At 42.3% G+C, this 15,216-nt stretch overlaps 1 protein-coding gene across 1 annotated transcript in view; it reads right to left on the minus strand.

The window, feature by feature from the left end:
* Positions 1-6,728: 6,728 nt before the first annotated feature.
* NMNAT2 (nicotinamide nucleotide adenylyltransferase 2) overlaps positions 6,729-15,216 on the minus strand; it is a 260,996-nt gene continuing 252,508 nt past the window's right edge. The window contains exons 9-11 of the mRNA XM_006887752.1: positions 9,769-9,870; positions 9,564-9,631; positions 6,729-6,998 (exon numbers count right to left, since the gene is read on the minus strand). Coding sequence (XP_006887814.1) covers positions 6,896-6,998; positions 9,564-9,631; positions 9,769-9,870 — 273 coding nt within the window. The 3' untranslated portion in view covers positions 6,729-6,895. The remainder of the gene's footprint in view (positions 6,999-9,563; positions 9,632-9,768; positions 9,871-15,216) is intronic.

Below are 15,216 nucleotides of genomic sequence, written 5' to 3' on the forward strand. Positions count from 1 at the left end.
ATTTACTGCTTCTGAAAGCCTGCTGGGGAGTCAGCTATGGGTTGGTACCAACTCGGCAGCACACAACAACTTTAATATTATATTCAAAGAGAGAGTGTAGAATGATGGCTATATTACATAGACCTCAACTTTTTCAATTAATCAAAAACAATAGACATTTATTTTACACACTCATATCGGTGATCATTAAGTGATCTAAAACTAAATGGACCCCTTAGGGACAGCATTTTAAAAAATCCCAAGAATACTTTTTATAATAATGGGAAAGGATCCTGTATAGGAAATGATCCCTTCATTTTTGAATGCCTGACAGACACATTCATTGTCTCTAACTAGAAGGTGCAGTGGGTGTAGGAGTTAATCTACCAAGGACCTAGCCTCTTATTGCCTCTCTTGACTGGACCATGCCAAATTTAAGGACTTTCCTTCTGCTTTCTCATCAGTATTCGTCATCTGTAATGGAAAAAAACCCCTTGTATTTCTCCTGAGGACTTTGTGATTTATTGTGCTGTTATTATACTATTACACACAGCATCTACCTTGACTCACAAGGTTTCTGTTTGTAGAGAAGGGTAGAAATGAAACTGCCCTTGGACTATAACTCCTTCACAGCAGATGTATTTCTGGTATTAGTCCAGGATGTGGTTTCTGTTTGGAGCTGGGGAAAAGGGTAAGAAAGTAATTAGTGATGCCTAACGTTTGGGCCAAATCTCAAGGATCAGGGCTATGTTTACCATGTCTTCTTTCAATGTTTTGCATAGTCATGGGAATGTTATGAGTCCTTGCTCTGGTTCTATTTTTCAAACTGGAAAGCAAAGATGATTCTTTCTTTCTGATACACACACACACACACACACATATACATACATACATACATATGTACATACATACATACATACATACATACACACTATTAGCTTTATGGAGCACCCTAGGAAATTCCAACATTTGTTTACTTATATGGTTTATAGGGGCAGAAATATGCATGTACATGTACAAGCTTCAGTAAAACATACAAAAGCCAAAACCTGTGTAAGGTGAAAGCATATTAGAGTAGGAAAGTTCAAATAATTTCCATTAAAGTGAATGATAGAAAATTAGTAAGACTGTGCTCTATCAGATGCAGAAAACTGCGAGACCTGGAAAAACAAGACAGCCTCATTGGGTTCTGCTCTGGGTAGTTTTCACTGTGTGCTAATTCAGGTCTAGTGTATATTATTTATAAAATGGTGTAAATCAGCAATTTTTCTTTTTCTGGTTTGAGGTTGAGACTTGGGTGTGGCTGTTGCTCGCAATTGGGTGTGAGCTGATTGGATTTGGCTTTGAATTTAAAAAGGCATTCTGCCACCAGGCTGGGGTTATTTTCAGGTGGGAAGATGAGTGGAATGATTGAATTCTGCAAAGGTGTGTTCTCTGGTTTGAGGTCGAGAATTGGGTATGGCTGTTGCTTACAATTGGATGTGAGCTGATTGGATTGACCTAGTGTTTAAAAAAGTATTTGGGCCCTTGGGCCTTTGGCCCTCTGACCTTGTTTTTGTGAAACTCTCGAATAAACAGGCTTGGAAACAGGAGTGGCATCCACTTCCAAAAAAAAACTTGCCTCTGGAAACTCTATGAACTTGGAGAAAAGATGAAAGTTTTGTGTTCAAGACTTTCAATCATAGGGCCATTATGGGTCATCTATGACTCCATGGCACTTAACAACAACATCCTCTAATGTAAGCAGGCTCTCAATGCATCCCAAGAAAGTGTTGGGAGTGGGTGTGGGGTGCGGGGTGTGGGTGTGGGTGTGGGTGTGGGGGTGGATGCAGGGAAGCAGTATTTGGCTTTGTAAGCCAAATAGTAAACATAAATATAAATAATAAATAAGGCTTACCAAACATCATTATGATTTTCTACCAAAACCACACACATACACATAAAGTGGGCCAATTTAAATTTTAAACAAAAATATTAAGAACCACAGTAATTTGGGCAAGTGGGGAATTATTATTCCAATTTCTGAATCATGGTTGGTTAATAATACATTAATGACAGCCACAGTTTAATCCTAAAACAGTATATGGACTATGACTAAAACCAGAAATGAGAGAAGAGCAGAATTGAACAATTATCAAGTGATTTGTTTTTGTTTAGTTCACCCTTCCAAATCAAACTATAGGTTGAATAATCACTGTTTTAGTCAAGATATTTTATGCTAGTGTACTAAGTTACCAAAATTTTTACAAAGATTTTTATTTTATAAACTACTCTTTCCATCAAGGGATCACAATCATCTAACAGTAGTAGGCAAATTAGACACAACCTAAGATTCTCTTTCTAGAAATAGAAAATGTAGCCAGAATTTTAATAAGTCATCTTGGGTGGGTTATATTGTTGTTGCTATCTGCTGTACAGTTGGAAATGACTCATAGCTGACCATCCAGTGGGTTTTCAGAGGCTGTAAATCACACATAGAGAGTCTGTCAATCTTTCTCCCCAGTAATGGATTCAAACCACATGCCTTTGGGTTGACAATGCAACTCTTTACCCACGAGGCCACCAGAGCTCCCTCAGTGGGTAACACTGACTTATAAAGTACACACTGGCCACCAACCAAACATCTTCTGCTCCAAGTACATTTTTTACAGCACTTGGCTCCTTTCAAACAAAATTATAAAGAAAAAGTAACTCTGCAACTCATAGAGAAGGTTCCACACCAAGACAAGAGACTGAAGTAGCATTGTCTTATTTATTAACGTAATTGAAACATTTTGCTGATAAAAGTCTTGTTCATGACTACTCTAGCAACAAAATTTTACTCAAAATATTTCACTGTGAAATGGTGTTGTAACTTGAAATGTCTTTTTTCCCCCCCTTAATGGGTTAATTTCCAGAAAGCAAATCTTACTTTTAAAATGGCAGATTCTGTGACCAAAGAGTGGTTTAAAAGAAAAGCTTTCCCCTCCCCATGCTAACAACCTTCCAGATCATTTGAATCAAGCTGAGCTCTGGGCCCTGGGCTTAAAGTAGATGGGGAGGAGCCCTAACTCCTTTCTAACTAACCAGGACTGTCTAATGAAACACTCAAATTCTCACGACAAAGAAACCACATGAAGACATGAGTTTACTGGGCAGCTATAGGAAGGTGCAAACTGGATGAATGTGACAAAGCGTATTCATCATTATGACCACAATACTAGCCCTAAAACATGCCGTCCTAACTGGATGAGCTACAAAATCGGTCCTAGTTTTCCACCCTTCCCATCCCCCATACTGGCCCTCCTGCAGTAGCTTTGGGAGAGATCCTGAGCTTTTCATCTTTTCCTCCTTTACGTTTGCATTGTTCTTTAGAGGAAGAAAATATAATCACATGCTTCTCTCTCTTAGTCCCCAAAATGTGTGTGTGTGTGTGTGTGTGTGTGTGTGTGTGTAATTAGAGCTATTAAAGAACAAATCATTTTTCCCTGTAATTTTCTGCCTCTTGCTATAGTTTGATTTGCCAAGTTTCACTTTCTGCTTAATTTGAGCAGGAAATTCTTTGATTCTTTCCAAGAAGCTGGAGCAAGAGACTAGAGAAAGTTGGAGAAAGACTGGCAAGGCTGAGACAGGCAGGACAGCGTCTCTAGAAGCTCTAACTCTGGGTTTCAGGCACTTCAGTAAGAGACATTCCTCCCTGGTCCTGTGTACATTCAAGGAAAATGAAAGCAAGAAGGTCCTGGAGGTGGTTTGGGGGATGACTGAGGCACCTGCCAGCCCCACTGAGGAGCACTACGTGAGGAGCAAGCCATGGTCACAAAGGGTTTCCTCCTAGCCTGTTCATAGCATCTCAGTCATTTTCAGCAAGAAAGTGGGTAGAATTTTTTTACTAGGAAGCAGGAAACGAGGCTTCAGGCCTCTCTTGGCATTCTAGTTGCAAGCCTAGCCATTCTCACGCCCTCTGAGCACTGCCAACCTCTATGGGAAGAACAGGACCACGAAGATCATCCTGTTGGCACCTAGGCTACCACTTCAACTCTGAACCCACCCTCTGGTGCTGGCTGTGCCTGGCTGGATGAAAAATGGATGGTGCTAAAGCACGACACATGTGATCTACCAGGATCTGCCCCGTTTTATTACAGAAATCTTTTATTGTTCTGTTATTTTCCTTAACTTACCTCACTTTCACATCCCACAAATCATCCAGTCTCTCATTAAGCACCCAGAGGCAGTCCAATTCCTTTCCATGGGCTGTGGACTAAATGGGCTTAACCACAGAGTCCAGCTGACCAAGAGTGGATCTGAGACAAAAAGAATTAATCTCTTTCCGGTCTTCTCAAATAGACCCTTATATGTGGCTTTGGAAGCCACCCACACACCGGATCATTCTCCCTCAGGAAGTCTATCTCTTTGTTTTCTTTATACTGCCTATGGCTCTTTTTCCTAGAAAAGTTTCTTCCATCTTTCTCCCCCCAGCAATAATATCGTCCTGCACACTCTGTGTCCTTCTTAGCCTTCCACAAAAACATTCCTTTCTTGGCTTTAGAGAAACAGTTTTTAGAATTTCTTGCAAATTAATGTGATATCTCATGATTTCTAGAGAAACCTAGAAACCTAGTATCCTTCTTTACCAATACATCCTCCCCTGGGACTGACATGTACAATGGCAATATTGGGAGTACCTGGGATAGACAAAATGTGAGAGAAAGATGCTAGGTAAAGGCTTGGGAAAGGTAGAAACCTTAATACCTTGTCAGTATCATGAGGAATTGGAGGGACAGAGACCATTTGGAACAATGGCCTCAGAGTCAGGAGAACAGACCTTATCACTACTTCGTGTGTGACCTTGGACCAGACTTTCAATCCTGCGGATCTCTTCTGTCTCCTTTTATTTCAAAGGATAATGTTGTATCAACAGAGCTCTAAAGGTTTTCCCCCCAGTTTTAAGAAACTACAATCCTTGGCCAAACATGGAGACTCTAGAATCTTCCTTTCCTTCTGTGGAGATTATTTCCACAATCCAAGAAGTAAAACTCCCAGGATGCTCCTCTACATTGCTCTTCTGTTGAGTTCTTTTTCCTGAAGACTACCAGAGGGTGCTGCAGGGGTGACAATGGGAGATGAAGAACCTTGCTCCTGGTGTCAGGTCCCAACCTGTGCCTCCTGAGCCAAGAATGTTCTTAGATGTTTTTGAAAACTTCCATAGTGCTGAGGAACTATTTTTTTTTTAAATAGACAATCAGAAACTCAAGAGCCAGAGACAAGAGATGCAGAGCTCAAAAGAGTAATTTTGGAGTCTCCAAGGAGTACATAGGTGAGGCCTTCAGAACAAAAAGCAAACCAAAATCCATTGCTTTTGAGTCAATTCAGATACATATCAACCATATCAAACAGTGTAGAATTGCCCCATGCAGATTCTAAGGCCTGGCAGCCTACTGCATCTTTTCCCTGTGAAGTGACTAGTGGGTTTAAACTGCTCGCAGCCAAGCTCTTTAACCATTTTGCCACCAGGCTCCTAACAACTCAAATAGGGCTTGTCAAAACTGTGACAGCACAGAAAGGCGGGGAATTAGGGAGAAAAAGGGATGAAATAGCAAAATCCATATAGTATAGAGGTTTCAAATAACCTAAAGATCACTCTTACGTGATCCTACTTCCCAGTCAGACAGATTCATCAGGTATTTGGGGTGGTGACCAGGCTCTCTGGGTCGTCGGAGATACTATCCAGTCTCCGGGAACAAGGCCAGAGGACTGCTTCATAAAAAGAGTCACCTTTGTGTGCTGCCCGTGTCACATCAGCTGGCAGGAATGAGAATTCTAAATGCCTTACAGAACTACAAATTGGCTTCTCCCAGATCATGCTGGGCATATATTATGGCAAAGATGTTTCCCATTCAAGTGGCAATAAATAATCCCCATTAGCAGAAATTGCTAAAGTTGAATAAATTCCCATCACATTTAAGAAATTATATTATCAGAATTTGGCCTTATATATGTGATTCTTCTTAGACATCTGAAAGTGCCTAAGTGTGGCCTTAATTAATCCTTGGAGATGTCTGGGCTGGCAAGGGACCCATACTCCATCAGCCGTAGTTCAAATAAGCTCATGTTAAGTCACCAGGGCAGGCCTTAAAAACCAAGGATGAAGTGGTATTATGTGAATGTAGGTCCAGGACATCAGAAAAACAGTTCCCTAGAACTAAGGAAATGGACTCAAGTTCTTCTGAGAAACCTTACTATTCTAAGACTTGCTTCTCAGGTTTCAGATCCTTAAAGTCTCACTCCTGGCCAAAGGCTGTGTGTGTCTGTGTGTATGTCTGTGTGCGTGCTGGGAGAGCGAGGTGTCAAGGCTCTCTTTATTAGGTGTTACCTTCACACAGTTATTGTTGCTGAGGCTGGCTATGATAGCCTATTAGAGGGGAAATAATACCATAGAAGTGCATCAAGACTATGACATAAAGAACCATGGACATTAATTTCATCCAAGTTCTAAGAGAAGTGGGAGAAAGAAAAAAAAAAGGAAATAAAATAGCCCTTTGTGGTAAAGGGCATGCTGGGAAGGCGAGTGCCTGAGCCGCCTCCCCAGAGCATGCTGGGAGGATGGGCACCAGAGCCGCCTCCCCAGAGCATGCTGGGAGACGGACGCCAGAACATCTCCAAGGACCATACTTTCCCCAACTCCCACCCCGATTCCCTTGGCCACCCCAACCTGGAGACTAGAGGAAAGTTTGTCCAAAGATGACTGCGGAGTAAGTTATGCCATGGTTCTCTGCAGGCCCCCCACACTGTGGAGGTCAAGTCAGCAAGTGGGGAGAACAGTCATGATGAGATGAAGAAACAGAGAGGCAGGAGAGAAACAGAGGGACTGACAGAGACTGGAGGGGCCAGTGTGTTGGCGGAGGACGTAGGGAGAGTGGAGCAGAGGGCTGTGTGGCTGCTAGCCGGAGGCGTTGATGTACAGCTGGCTCTTGAGGATGTAATCGATGACTGGCTGGGACAGGTAATCCACCACGTGGCCGTCCCCATGCTGCAGGGCCAGCCTGGACAAGAAGAAACAATAGATCAGAGGGGCCTCCTTTCAGCAGGTCAGGAGAACTCACCTACTCACTCCTTCAAGGAGAGGAACAGCCTAGCAGGTTAAGTCTGTCTCCCCAGTACCCCATGAGCAGTCTTTCTTTAGGTATCCATGTTAAAACAGCCATATGGTATCCATGTCAGAACAGCATTTTTGGCCTCATAATTCTTTCCTGCCCCACGCCCTAGCTGAGAAACCTGGGGCAAGTTATTTAAACCCCTCTGACGTTCTGTTTTCCTTTCTGAAAAATGAGGGTATTAGTGCCTATCTCAGTCGGTTATTAAAAGGATTAAACGGACCATTTTACTGAGCAGTTAGAGAAGGACCAAGCATACCACAGAAGCCTTGGTTAACTCATGAGCTCATCTCTTTGAGTTCCTCCCACCATGATGGCCTCATGATGAGAAATGAACATCGAAGTTCTTATGATTGGCCATGTCGTTTCCTTCCCACAGGAACCCTCAGCTGAGAACTCTGTGTGTTTATGAAAGGGAGGCACGGAGAGGTATAAAGCGCCCCCCCCCCCACAGGGTTTAATAACACGAGTGTCTGTAACTTTTCTTTTCCTTTCCATCCTTGGTTTGACGGCTTCCTCTTGCCTCCTTATACGATGGTCCTGGGAATGTCAGGCCCTAAGGGCCTACTTTCAAAAATTCCTGTTCTTTAAGATATTTATATTCTAAAAGGCTTCTGAACCCTATCCTGTGGGTTCCTGGGAGACTGAATCACTGTCTTAAAGAACACTGTGCTGATTGTGCAAGCAAGGGAAGAGCCTCTTTGTCACAGGAAAGCTTCTTGGATTCTCAAAAGTGTTTCTCAATGTTGATTCCCAACTTTTTTATCAGAATCACTCCGGAAGTAGATCTCTAAGCACAGCCCCCAGAAATCTCAACTTAGTAGGCCTCCATGGGACACATGATTTTCCTCCCCTAATTTCTAGTAGATATTTTTATATTTTGCCCAAGTTTTCATGGCAGCTGATGGGCAGTTATGTTTTGAATGTCTTCCCTTGTCTCCTTCTCATTGGTTCCTGCCTTCCCTCCCACTTGATGTTGCTCTTGAAAGTACAACTAGGGAAGAAATGCAAAGAACTCATGTGTCCTGGGATCATTTTGTTTTTCTGAAATATATGGCACAGAGGACAATGCTCCCCACCTTTGTTTCCATTCCTACTTTAATTTCTGCGTTATTAGCGCTAGTGATTTCTGACTGTTCCTTAGCCTTCTTCTGCATGTCGGTGTTCCTCGGGTCCTTCTCTTCTTGGTGATTCTCCTCTGGACTCAATTTCCCCTTGGAACTTTAACACTAATGGCTTAACTTATGAGCCTGTAACATATATGTTCATGGCTCTGTTTTACACCTTAACGTTCCTAGATTTTACATATCTTAACACTCCACTAGTTCTCAGGAGGAATCAATCCTTGGAGAGAAACAACATACTCGGGAATGTAGAGGGTCAGAAAAAGAGAGGAAGTCCCCCAATAAGATGGACTGTTACAGTGAGCACTAGAATGGGCTTTAGCAGGACAGAGATTGTCAGGATGACACAGAACAGGGCAAGGTTCAGATCTGTTGTTCATAGGGTTGCTATGAGTCATAATCAACCTCATGGCACTTAACTCCACCATTTCCCTGGGTGTTTCTACCTGGAATTTATATTAACTAGCCTCTGCAATCCTTTCTCTCCTTCTTCCATTTAGTAGTAGAACCTCCTGGGTTCCAGCTAGGTACATAACTACCTAGTTGTAGTTTATCTCATAGCCTTCACTGAAGGCTATATATGGTTATGCAGCTGATGCTGAATCAGCAGGATGTGAAGGGAATAGAAATATACAATTTAGGCTTATCTTCCTACTGACATATCTTTGTGAAAAGGGCTTCACATTTTGCCCTTTCTTTCTAAGAACAACAGTTACTGCAACAGTTTCCAATCCAGAGATGGAAGTTTTATGTTGAAGAAGCCAGAGGTATCAATCCCTTTTGACTCTTCAGTAAAGTAAAAAACAAACTCAACCTGTGGCCATCAATTCATCAGAGTAATAAACATCTATTGTTCCAAAACCTCTGGATGTTGAAGTGTGTTTGTAATAGCAACTGAAATTGTACCCTTACAAATACAGTGTTCTATAAGCATCTCAATGGAAAAAATCTAGAATGAAAAAAATCTTCTTTCTTCTTCAAACCAGCCCAGACCAGATAACTAGATGACACCCCCTCCCCCCGCCCGTGCAGCAAGGCTTCCCAAAACTTGGTGGTTATTGTTATTTGTGCCTTTTAACTCCTAATAGCTCCATCTCCAGAAAATCCTTGGCAAAAGACCAAAGATTGAGATGTTCCAGAGGGAAACCTGAGCATCTAGATGACTTTTTAAATGTAGATGACTGGGGACATGGAAATGTGGTCCAAATAGGAGACTACTGAAATTACAGTTGCTGGCTTGAATCTAAAGGTTGACCTTGACTTAGGAGAGTTGTGTGGAAACTTGTATACATACTTGGCCAAAGTCTCTCTGGCTATTTTTCAAACGTACCTGCTCTTGGTTGAACTGACAACAGACATGGGATGGTTGATGTCATCCTTCACCACCATGATGTTGTTCTGGAGACAGAGCAGAGAGATTGGTTGACAGTCCCTTACACTAAACTCCCTTTACTCCCTCACTTCTCCAGCCTCCCCAGCCTCTTAGGTCAGGACTACATTCCATAACTATCCCTTCAGGGAGAGGAAAGACTCACTTTGTATTTGCGGAGTATTGAGGAATGGTTCATGATTCGGTCTGTATCAGCTGCATCCCGGGGGACCACCACAATTCCAAAGTCTCCAACAATCACCTCCATCTGAAGAAAGAGAGGTTTTTAGGAGATGTTGAAAATGAGAGAGAAAAAGAGCCTGTTAGTGAGACCATGACCCAAAGCCCCAGTCCACTGATTATTTAGTTTTATCAATGGTGGCCAATTGACTAACATTGGTCATATTAAAACCTCTAACTTTAGTTTCAACCTTGGCTTCTTCAGGCAGCCCTGTAGGTCAGTTCCTTCACATAACAACCCTGGAACTAGTGTAACCTAAATGAATAGAAATATTGCCTGGCACACAAGAAGACATCTAATGAAGTGCTTCTAGACTGAATAAGGAGGCAGTGGTGATTCTCTGATAGAATTCTGGCCTTTCAAAGTGAGAGCCTCTTCAGTTCCCAGCCAATGCACCTCAAACACCTGTCTGCCTTTGAAGATGTGTGTTGTTGTGAGGCAAACAGGCAACTAGTAAGAAAGGCTTAGCAAAATACTTCCCTAAAATCAGTCAATGAAGACCCTGTGTCTTCACAATGGTTTAATATTGTTGTGCTTAACGTCAACTCAAGTTAGGATTGACTTAATCAAAACCAACATAACAAAGACTAAGTGAATAAATGTGCACTCATATATCTGGGCAAGATTTTCCCAATTCTCAAGGCTCCTGTTGAGTTCATAATGTTGTGGCATAAAAGAAATGACCTATGCTCCTTACCTGGTAGATACCCTCATGGGAAAAACAGATTCTCCTTCTCAGGGAGTATAGCTTAGTCCTCAATTCTCTCATGAGAGAGACTGAAATGCCCTCATATTTCATTTTGCAAAAGTTGGTGTGGGACTCAAAGGCAATGAATAACATGGCAATGTTTGGTATTCACTGCTGTGTTACAGGGGTGACAAGATGAGTATTACTCTTGGGGGTTACTCCTGAGGTTAGCCGGCAATAGAAGCTGGCTGCCAGATAAAGTAAGAACACTTTTCTTAAATTTTTTCCCCTAGGGAGCTCTGGTGGCCTAGTGGCAAAAAGCTGCACTGCAATCTCAGAGGTACACAGTTTGAATCCACCAGACGCTCTGCTGGAGAAGGAGGGGCAGTTTCTTCCTATACCAGTCAGATCCAATTTGACGGTACACACATACAGAATGATAAAATAAAATAAAAAAAATTTCTTTCATTTTTCTGATAATAAAAGCAATACAAACCTGAAAATCCCAAGGAGTAGCAAACAGAAATCAGTAGTAATCACAGTCCAAATAACTTTAGTGTGTTTGTTTCTTGTTTTCCTCTTGTATAAATGGGGTCTATGCCCACAATGGATTAAACTATCTAATTAGTACTTTCCCCTTCTTTGCCTTAGCATTCTATTATGAACATTAATTATTTTAAAACCATTTTAATGATCCCTATAACATTTCACAAGTCTACCTCCAATCCTGATGCCACACTTCTCCTCATAGAGCCCAGCCTCCCAGATAATCTGATCCGTATATAGACTGAAAAGATATGGAGTTAGGACACATCCTTGACACACATCCTTCCCAATTTTGAGCCATGCAGTGTTTCCTTGCTCTGTTCTGATGTCTGCTTCCTGGTACAAGTATCATCAACAATCTATGTTATGCAGATGACATAACCCTGCTTGCTGAAACTGAGGAGGACCTGAAGCGCTTGCTGTGGAGAGTAAAGGACTGCAGCCTTCAATATGAATTGAAGCTCAACATCAAGAAAACAAAGTTTCTGACCACTGGGCCAATTAGCAGCATCATGATGGATGCTAAAGAGATTTGAGATTGTTGACAGCTTCAGTTCGCTTGGCTCCACAATCAACACTCTTGGTACCAGCAGCCAGGAAATTAAAAGACTAATTTCATTGGGAAAGTCTGCTGTCAGAGATCTCACCAAGGTACTGAAGAGCAACGATGTCAGGCTGGAGACTAAAGTATGCCTGATACAGGCCACGGTCTCTGCAATTACTTGCTATGCATCAGAGAGCTGGACAATGACTAGGGATAATAGAAGGAGAGTTGATGCCTTTGAGCTGTGGTGCTGGAAAGAGTATTGAATATGCCATGGACTGCTAGGAGAGCAAACAAGTTTGTCCTGGAGAGGGTGAAGCCAGGCTCTCCTTGGAGGCAAAGATTCTGAAGCTCCATCTGACATACTTTGGACATGTTGCAATGTGGGATTAGTTCTTGGAGAGGGACGTCATGCTTGGGAGGGTGGAGGGACAGCACAGGAGAGGAAGACCATTGATGAGATAGATTGATTCTGTCACTGAGGTAATGGGGATAGGCGTGTCAGAGACAATAAAATTGGCAAGGGACAGAGTAGGGTTTAGGGCTATTGTACATAGTGTCGCTATGAGTCACAAGCAACTCAACGGCACATAACAACAAAATAACATTTCACTGTTTTATTGCACCATGATATATCACGGCTTAGTAACCCAGTTCTATATTATGGATCTTGTTCAGTTACTTCTGACTTTTTGCAATTAGAAAGAAAAATGTGATGCTCTTTATACATATATCTTTCATCACATCTCCTATTATTTCCTTAGGATAGGAAGTAAAATAACTGGATCAAAAGACAAGAACTGGACATCTTTCAAACTCTTGAGACTCATTACCCAATGCTTTCGGGAAAGCATGTGTCAATTTTTCTTTTCAAAGGGCCTGAAAGGTATGACATTTAATATAACTTGGATCTTGCCTGGGCATATTACTATTTAGATCTTGCCAATTATGGGTCCCAGGTGGGGCAAGGAGTGGAGAAGGCTGATTACTTCTAAGCAGTGCAGCTCTTTGAGGACATCTGTCTTTGAGATAATGAACCTAGAGTCCCCCCTCCCCCAAATCCTGCACTGGAATTCACTTAGGGCTTCTAACCAGTTCATTCCAGTTCCATGACTTGTTGCGGATCTTGTTAAAATGCAGCTTCTGATTTAGTAAATCTGGAGTGGGAAAACAAATTCTCAGCAGTTGTTATGTGCTGTAGCGTAACCGGAGACTCATATCTACTCTATATATAGCAGCTCTGAACTTTACCCTGTCCTGAGCCAGTCATATTAATACTGACACACCATCCTCCTTTGCCCCAGTTACTTCCTCTCCTGTGCTGTCCGTCGTCCACCTTTCCAAGCATGATGTCCTTCTCCAAGGACCCAGGCCACATACCCAAAATATGTGAGACAGAGCTTCAAAATCCAAGCATCCAAGGAGAAACTTGGTTCACCCTCTCCACGACAGAACTATTTGTTTTCTTGGCAGTCTATGATATGTTCAAGACTCTTCTCCAGCACCACAACTCAAAGGCATTGATTCCTCTTCTGTCATCCTTAGTCATTGTCCAGCTCTCTAGCAAGTAATTGCAAAGACCATGGCCTGGAAGAGGCACATCTTAGTCTCTAGACTGATATCATTGCTTCTCAGTGCTCTGGAGAAGTTCCTGACAGCAGATTTTCCCATTGCAATTTGTCTTTTTATTTTCTGACTGCTGGTGCTAAGAGTGTTGATTGTAGAGTCGAGCAAGCTGAAATTGTTGACAACCTCAATCTCTTCTCCATGTATCATGGTGCTGCAAATTGCAGTAGAATGAACATAATTAGTCAACCAGAATTAAACAGTGAAGCTTAGGGTTCACTATTTAGAAAGCAATTTAAGGCACTAGTTTACAAACTTGGCTCCACATTACAGTTACCTGAGGAGCTTTTAAAAAAATCCCCAAGTTCAGTTTACACTCATATGCAATTCAATTGTAATCTCTGGGAGATTGAGGTCTGATGGTTTTGATTTTTTTAACTCCTCAGGTGATTCCTGTATACAATCAAACTTGGCAACCAAGTGGCACAAATTAGGAATTAAAACTCCAGAGAAATTAGAAGAGCAGAGAAAGAGAGAGGAGAAAAGGGAAGGAAAATAAAGAGAGAATCCATCCAAGTTGGTTGTGGGGTGATTCCTAAATTACATCGCATTACAGGTGTTTCAGGATAGTCTAGTACAGATCAAAGGAGTCATGGTGGTACATCGGCTTGAGCATTAAACTGTGAACCAGAAGATTGAACCCACCAGTCTCACTCTGGGACGGAAAGATGGGGCAGTCTGCTTCTATAAAGATTTACAGACTTAGAAACGTTATGAGACAGTTCTGCTCTGTCCTCCAGGGTTGCTGCTATTTGGAATAAATACCAGTGGATTTTGGTTTGGTTTTACTCTTTGCATGATGCAGGATCTGCCTTCAGTTTGAATCTGAGAGCTTCCTGGATGTTTTATAGAGTGAGTGAAGTAAAGGAGTTACTTGAAGTGTGCATCCGTGTTTGAAGAATGGAAAGAATGGCTCAGCATGGCAGTCAGGCCTCAGGGGAGAAGTGCCCTGTGGGCGATATCAGTGCAGCTACTTGCTTTCCACTCAGGACCTAATGATCTGAGCACCCAATTAATAACGGTGCCAGGCTGCTCTGTGGGTGGCAAGCAGATGGAGGCCTTACTGCTTGAGATGTTTTCTTTTTCCAGACACAGGTGACAGTCTTGCCTCCTGAGGATGACAAATGGAATAAGAGACACAGGGCCACAAGGCAGGACACGCAGCTTTAACTCGTCCAAATAGAATCTCTGTACGTGTTGGGCCATAGAGACTGCAGACTTTCCCCATTCCTGTGGTTGGTGGTTGGACACCAGAGTGTGATGCCGTGTGTGTGTGTGTGTGTGTGTGTATGATGGTGTGTTGTTGTGGTTATGGATGGAGGGGATGTGTGCCCATCTCTCTGTCTTCAGGCTTAGCTGCTTCCACTCCCATCTCCAAGTCCTTCTCTTCCCTGGGTCTCCAGGATTTCTTCCTCTCCTTCACTCCCCAGGTTGTCCTTCTCTCTCTCTGACTGCCCTTTTTTCTTTCTGCTGATTTCTGAACTCAAAATGCTAGACTGTCCCAGGCCCCACAGTTTTTAAAGTTCTTCTTCCTTTTATCCAACTTCAAAGCCTTAAGGTTCCTGAATGATTATCTTCAGCATGGCTATCTCTTCTCAACTCTAGACTAATATGTCCAGTTGCCTTCTCAACATCCTTACTCGGACAGGTCATCGCAACCATACTCAGCTCCAAATCTTAGCCCTTGGCTCTCTAAGGAAAAGAAGTGCACAGGTTTTAAAAACAACTTTCTCCTGTAGTCTTTTCCACTTCAGTAAATGCAAGCGCTTCTTTCAATTGCTCAAGCCCAAACCTTGGAATTGTTCTTGATTCTTCTCACATCCCACATCAGATGATCTTAATGGCACTATCTTCTAAGTAAACTCAAGGATCCACTAATTTCTCACTTTTCCCCTCACTTCCAGGCTGGTTCAAGCCTTTGGTGGGCAGTTGAATAATGTGCTCAATGGTTGTTGTTGTTGTTGTTGTT

The sequence above is a fragment of the Elephantulus edwardii genome, unplaced genomic scaffold (assembly GCF_000299155.1).
Source record: "Elephantulus edwardii isolate Elephantulus edwardi_28Jun2011 unplaced genomic scaffold, EleEdw1.0 scaffold00061, whole genome shotgun sequence".
Lineage (NCBI taxonomy): Eukaryota > Metazoa > Chordata > Mammalia > Macroscelidea > Macroscelididae > Elephantulus > Elephantulus edwardii.